Source organism: Chelon labrosus (assembly GCF_963514085.1).
Source record: "Chelon labrosus genome assembly, chromosome: 4".
Lineage (NCBI taxonomy): Eukaryota > Metazoa > Chordata > Actinopteri > Mugiliformes > Mugilidae > Chelon > Chelon labrosus.
Genome location: NC_140340.1, coordinates 24,624,504 through 24,631,645, shown reverse-complemented (window position 1 = coordinate 24,631,645; position 7,142 = coordinate 24,624,504). Strand labels below are relative to the sequence as shown.

Here is a 7,142-nt window from a genome sequence, read left to right as displayed (position 1 = left end):
TCTTCTGTACCCGCTTATTCCTGTTAAGGGTCGCAGGGGGTCTGCTGGAGCCGATCCCAGCTGTCATCGGGCGAGAGGCAGGGTACACCCTGGACAGGTCTCCAGTCTATGACAGGGCTATTTACACTCAGTAAACTTTAAATCTGATTAATAACCACAACTGTGTTCAACAATCTTGAATGCTGTGTTTCTAAATATGACATTTAGAAATGAGACTCATTACAGTAATGTACATAAATCCATGATATTTAGCTTTCTCCATTTATCCCTGCAATGTTTATCTCTCAGTATATTTCTGTGCATTATATGAGCTTTGTAGAGAACAGATGGTACTCACTTTTTATGGTATATTTTGGAAGAATGCAATCCAGGATGCAGCCTTAATCACAGATGCATCATTCAGCAGACACTCAGCAGTAGCATCATCTCTCATCTCTCTCTCTCTCTCCCTCCCCTCTCTGTCTATCCACGCACTGTATGTAAGGGGAAACAAAAAAGACAGAAAACCAAGAATGGTTATAGTATTTTTTCTTATTTACATAGGCGTCTTGTCCTACTTTTAATAGGTAGTAGGAGGCCATAATAATATAGGCAAGTATTAAAGCAAAGAAAGTGTAAATAAAGCAATTTTAATGTTATGTAAGGAGAGTATTACACATATTTCAGTACATAATGTTCTGTATGAGAGAACAGAACACAGATTTGAATGGTTTGTTTTATAGTATAATACCCTTGTCATTTATGAAACGCCATCTGTAACATATCCAACAGGTGGCAGTATTCCAAAGTTGGCTATCAATCCACCACCAAAGAAGAAGAACATTGCCCAATGATATTTCTACGAGTTGTAACGAGTTCTTCCGATTGTGCGCGAAGTCATGTCCATGTTAGTGTTAGCGTAACGCTAGCTGTGGAGCTAAAGGATTATTGTTTCGGTTTTGTTGCCCTTCTCCTGTATCCTTAATCACAGAGCAGCCAACGGAGTCACTGTATTATCTCACAAAATGGTAAGTGTTTGAGAAACCATTTTATTTTCTGTCGGACTTGTTTGGAGAGTTAGCTAATTGAATCGGGCCCAATCGGTTTAACAGCCGTGTACGTCAATAGCGCGTAATATTCTAACTCGACTAAGTTAACGTTATATTTTTTAGTTACAAGAGTGGTCTGTTAGTGGGGTCTAATTTACTCCAGAGCCTGCGTTTATTTGGTAAAACAAACTAAGTTAACTGGAAAACTTTCTCCTGTTAATGTCAATTTAGCTGATGCTAACGAGTGTGCGAGCTAAGTTTAGCACACACAGTAGGGTTGTGTGTAAACAAAGCAGCAGTTATTATTATTATCCTTTCTATAACTGTGGATGCTGTCTAGATGACCTAAAGACAATGATCTGAACAGTATTATAACACATTAAATACTATACCTGGGCATTACAAGTCTTTGATAGCATGCTCTGAAATTGTGCTTAATTATTGTATGTCGTTATATTGCTTAGTCGCAGTTTAGGATTTTAAATCCAGTTCAGGCTTAACCGTAATAGTGAATAGAAATCTCCTGTAGAGATTAGTGTATCTGAGGGCTAACTCAAGTTTATAAAGGTTAGGAACTTTATAAAGAAAGTTCTTGGCTGGTCTTTAAAAGGCAACTGTATAAGTAAACCAGATTTATTATTGTGTGATACAATGAATTTTGTCACTTGATTTATCATTATCCCATAAACAGAGTTGACTTAGGGACACGCTGTCCCTTACTGACCAAAACAAATAATCACATGCATTGTTCGACCAATTTCTATATTTATTTCTTAGTAAGCCAGTGCTGATTATTGATCAAGCTCAAGCAGACCTAGGGAGTGAATCAGATTTTCAGATGTCATCTTTTGGGAGACACAGTTTCTCTGAGTCATCTTAATTCTGTCATGGATGAGAATCTTTAATGCACACTGCATCACTCATGGTGCAATTTTGCTTTTGACGCTGATCCTGAATCTGTTACTATATGTAACTATCTAATGCATTCAGTTGGTATGTAACAGAGCAGCCATGACAGGGCACCTTGTCATGGTCCATAAACATGTGACCCTTTCAAAATAAGCAGAAAAAGCTGGAAGATTAGAGAGTACAAACTGCTGTGGTACCAGACTCGCTTACACTGTTCTGATTTGTGGCCCAGCAGTGGGTTATCATTGGTGTTAAGTTAAATCCCATCAGTTGTAATGTATTTTATGTTTGTACTTTTCAGGACAGCGAGTCAGACTTTGATCCTCTACCAGGACCTGAGACGAGTAGTATGGAGGGGGAGAATGCACCACTTTACTGCATTTGTCGTAAACCAGACATCAACTGCTTCATGATGTAAGTTTACGTCACGATTTGTTTTAGCTACTCCGTCCACATGTGTGTAAACAAAAGGGCTCACTAATTGCCTTTTCTTTTGCTTGTCCCACTTCAGTGGCTGTGATAATTGCAATGAGTGGTTCCATGGCCACTGCATTAACATCACTGAGAAGATGGCGAAGGCGATCCGGGAATGGTACTGCATGAGATGCAGAGGTGAGGAAGGTTTCTTCTCTCATCATCACAGCAATTCTCTCTCTGCCATTTTAATTTAACAAGATTTTACTTGTTTATGTGGTTGGTCACCAGGTGAAAACTCCTCACTGGAAGTAAAGTATCGATCGAAGAAGAGCCGTGACAAGGAACCTGACACTGACAGGTCTGACAAACAGTACAGCACCCCAAGTACTCCAGACTACAAGAGCGAGAGGCGGCGAGGATCTAAAGTAAGTTGTTTTTATTATGAAGAATGCAAACTGGTGAATGAACCTGTGATCAAGAGTTCATTTTCATTTATTATGAATTTACAGCAGAGATGCAGAAGCTACTTGGTGTCCATGTGCTTGCACCAATGCACACTTAAAACACAGGCAGCAGACATGCACGTGCTTCCATTCATAGTACAATCACGTATTGGTCTGCCTCTGACATTGAACACAGAAAAACACATATGGCTTCAGTGGATCTTTCTATTAGGCTGCCTATGACTTTGTAGTTATTGGAGACAGGATCTCCTGTCTGCATATCAGCTCGTTTTAGATTGAGCTACAGCAAAATGTCAGTGAAATGAGTGAATGTCAGATGTACTTCAGCAGACTTACTCCCTTACAGACATGCTGACAGAAAAAGCACAAAATGGCTTTAAGACAATAAAATAATGTATTAAAGTGATGTCAGCACATGTCTATTTTAAATCATTATATGAATATTTACGATGTAAACATTGCACATGTCCCGGGATGCATTAGCTCTTATCGACTTGATTTTGCTCAGGTGAAGCGTTCGGTCCGTATGTGTGGGGAGTGCGAGCCCTGCAGGAGGACCGAGGACTGTGCCCAGTGTGACTTCTGCAAAGATATGAAGAAGTTTGGAGGCCCCAACAAAATCAGACAGAAGTGCAGGTTCAGGCAGTGTGAAGTTCGAGCCAGGGTAAGTCACAATATCACCGTCATGTGTTCGGATCAGATTATGGCTTGTGATATTGATGCATTGTTCATTAATAGTAACTCAAGCTTCAAAGGACCTGTTCAAAGCCTAAAGTAGGCTTTGAAGCAGTAGTATGTCTGTACAGTCCGACTTCGGTAGTGTGCAACCTGTTGCGCTTTGCTTTTGTACAGAAAATGCTTCGTGTGAAAGAAGAGGAAATGTCTTTGCGAGAAAGGAGGGAAAATTCCCACCACAGACGGAGACGCTACTCTGACGATTATGACAGTGAAGCAGAGCTCTACCAGCAGTACAAGGCGGCAGGACTTGACAACAGCATGGTAGAGCAGTGTTATATTGTTAGATATAGATTCAGTCAGCCAACAGCTAAAACACTTGATCAGGAATTCATGTGCGATATTAAGTAATTGTCGTTTCATACAGGCATGGGGTAGTGACGACGATGATGAGCTCCCTTTCAGCCCTGTCATGCGCAAGAAAGCTATAAAGGTGAAGCACGTCAAAAGACGAGAAAAGAAGTTTGACAAGAAAGTAAGTTTTTTGTTTTGTTTTTTTAATAGAAATTTTCACTGTTCTTTGAATTGCTTCCAGATGTAAACATAGTAAAGTGTTATAACACAAATGGTAACACCTGGCCTTCTACTAACGGTGTCTCTTAAAAAAAATATGTTTAGAAGGAATCACGGCGCCACAAACAGAAGCAAAAGCACAAAGACAAAACCAGGCACAGTGAGAAGGGGGATCTGCGAGATCCTGGGGGTCAGCGTCAGTGTCTGGGGCCAAGCTGTGTGGAAGCAGCAAGAACCAACTCCAAATACTGCTCTGAGGAGTGTGGCATGAAGTTAGCCGCCAAGTAAGACCTCTCCCATTTGAGCTTTCATGTATTTGCAAATGAATATTTATTTTATTTGCTGCTCACTTTGAACTTCCTGACAAAACTATTGGAACTTTTTAACATACCCGATTGTTATAAATAGATGATCAGCGATTTATTTCAGTGCCTCCTAATGTACCATTGCGTCCCCTGGTGCTAGTTTAAATATGCTGGTTGTAGTCTGTAGGTTTTGTTTGCAACTTCTCTCATTAGTGTTACTTTAGGTTTCATTGGGAAATTCAGGATTGAAACCTTTGTGCCTGTCGATCCACAGCCGGATCTATGAGATCCTCCCTCAGCGTATCCAGCAGTGGCAGCAGAGTCCCTGCATCGCAGAGGAGCATGGTAAGAAGCAGCTGGAGCGCATCCGCCGGGAGCAGCAGAATGCCCGGCTGCGCCTCACGGACATGGAGCGACGCTTCCATGAACTTGAGGGGATCATTGCTAAGGCCAAGCAGCAGGCGGTTCAGCAGGACGAGGAGGTGAGAACTCTTGTTCATTAAACTGCTTCTTATATTAGATCTGCTTTTAGAGCTGCTGGACCTCTTAGGCATTTAAAGCTGCAGGAGAAGAACACTTCTTTGCTTCCTGTTTGCAGGTGAACGAAGGTGACAGCGAGGACACAGACCTTCAGATTTTCTGTGTGTCTTGTAGCCATCCCATTAATCCAAAAGTGGCACTGAGACATATGGAGAGATGTTATGCAAAGGTGATCATTTCTTTCATTTCTCTTTCTGTTGGAAGCATACACACAGTCTACAATAATACAAGCATTTAACCGGATAAAACATTGATTTTCTATTGATTATCTTCACAGTATGAGAGTCAGACCTCCTTTGGTTCAATGTACCCTACAAGAATAGAAGGGTAAGAAAAACTCATTATTCACCAAGTTCATAGCAGATTTCTGTCGTTCAGTTGCTTTAGTAATGGTTTCTTTTTCCCACAGTGCAACCAGACTCTTCTGTGATGTGTACAACCCTCAAAGCAAGACGTATTGCAAGAGGCTTCAGGTTTTGTGTCCTGAGCATTCTAGGGATCCCAAAGTGAGTCGACCCTCTTCATAGAGCTGAATTCTCAAAAATAGAAATCCCACGGCTTCTTTTAAAAACAGCCCCTTGATGAAAAAAAAATCGATAAACAAAGCCTGCTGAGCATACATTTATTTATTCATTTCCTTTTGTGTGGTGTCCAGATCCCTGTGGATGAGGTGTGTGGGTGCCCTCTGGTGAAGAATGTGTTTGAGCTGACAGGAGAATACTGCAGAGTCTCCAAAAGAAAGTGCAACAAGCATTACAACTGGGAAAAGCTAAGGAGAGCTGAGGTGGACTTGGAGCGAGTCAGGGTGGTGAGTCAAACTGCATGACTGTTACGCTGTTTTTTTTTGTTTTTTTTTTTAATTCTGCCGAGTTTCAGTGCGAAATGTCAAAGAAAATCACACATCTAATGAAAAATGCATCTGTCCAATCCTGTTGATTCTCTAATATAAAACTAAATCTGGTTTAAAACTAATTCCTCTGGGACCACCACCCATAATGAGTAACTAATTGACTTTCTGACGCTGAGACACCCATGTGATCCAGACTATCTTAATTATTCTGTTCCTCCCTATACACAGTGGTACAAGTTGGACGAGCTCTTTGAACAGGAGCGTAATGTCAGGACGGCGATGACCAACAGAGCTGGACTCCTTGCTCTGATGTTGCACCAAACTATTCAGCACGACCCTGTGACGACCGACCTCCGTAGCAACAAGGATAGGTAGTCAAACCTACAGTCTGCTTCTGTTCTGGGATCTGTGGGCCACTGTACATCACAGGAGATTTGAGTGCTAAGGAAGTAAACTTAAAGAACGTTAAAGTCCAGTTGGATGATTTTCTAACTAGATAATTATTTTAGAAATGTGTGTATGATAATATATATATTTTTCCTGATAGTGGCAGATGAACTACTGCTTACTGAAAACTGCTGTTTTTGCTATGATCATCCTCAATAAACGCATTGAACTTGCTGCAGATGAGATGTTTTATTGGTCTGTCCTTTTCTACCAGAAAAGTAGAGTACCCCAGAGCAATTGCTGCTGACTTCAGTGGAAGAAAAATGGTTACTTGAGAATGAGTGGATATAATGGAAGAGAAAGAATGCCTGAAGTGTGGCCTGTATTAGTACTGTAATAAAGTATTCATATGCTGTTAATATTGTATTTGAGACTCAGCTCCTCACCACCCTAACATGTTAAAATTGCAGAAAACCAAAAACCTCAACTGTGCTCTTCTAACTTGATCTTATTTGCTGATTGGCTCAAAAGCATCAAATGCTGAACATAAGTAAATAATGCTGTTGCATTCATGTGCGCTTCTCAAACCAAATGAGTGTGAATGATGTGCAAGAAGATGGGATGCAATATTTTCTCAGCTTAAGTTTTAAAGTAGATAAATGTTTCACAGCTAGGTCAAGCTGTCACTGACAACAGTGCTTTCAGAAATGTCTAGGATTATCTAGCCATGAATTATTCCTCTCACACCAGTTTCCGATGACCCGTAAACACAGCGCAGTTAAAGGGCAAGGATGAAGCGTATCATCAAAGAGGATATGGCTGGGATGGTTAAGCTCACTCTCTTCCGTCTTCGCTTCCGTTAAACAATCACTTTTCTCGTCCAACGTAATGCTTGGAACCGATAAATGTTTGAATCCATCTACTGTTTGAAATTATTAAAAAAAATATATATAATTTAAGTCCGTAATGTCTTTCTTATTTAGATGATCTACAA

General features: G+C 40.6%; 1 protein-coding gene across 1 annotated transcript; it reads left to right on the top strand.

Annotated features, from left to right (window-relative positions):
- Positions 1-803: 803 nt before the first annotated feature.
- Positions 804-7,050, top strand: cxxc1b (CXXC finger protein 1b). Its single transcript, XM_084542829.1, has 14 exons — positions 804-1,007; positions 2,239-2,351; positions 2,449-2,549; positions 2,643-2,779; positions 3,327-3,482; positions 3,671-3,817; positions 3,921-4,028; positions 4,172-4,350; positions 4,646-4,853; positions 4,970-5,080; positions 5,189-5,238; positions 5,321-5,417; positions 5,567-5,719; positions 5,990-7,050. Exons 1-14 carry the CDS (start codon positions 1,005-1,007, stop codon positions 6,134-6,136), a joined length of 1,710 nt encoding a protein of 569 aa, XP_084398955.1. The 5' UTR covers positions 804-1,004; the 3' UTR covers positions 6,137-7,050.
- The last annotated feature ends 92 nt before the right edge of the window (positions 7,051-7,142 follow it).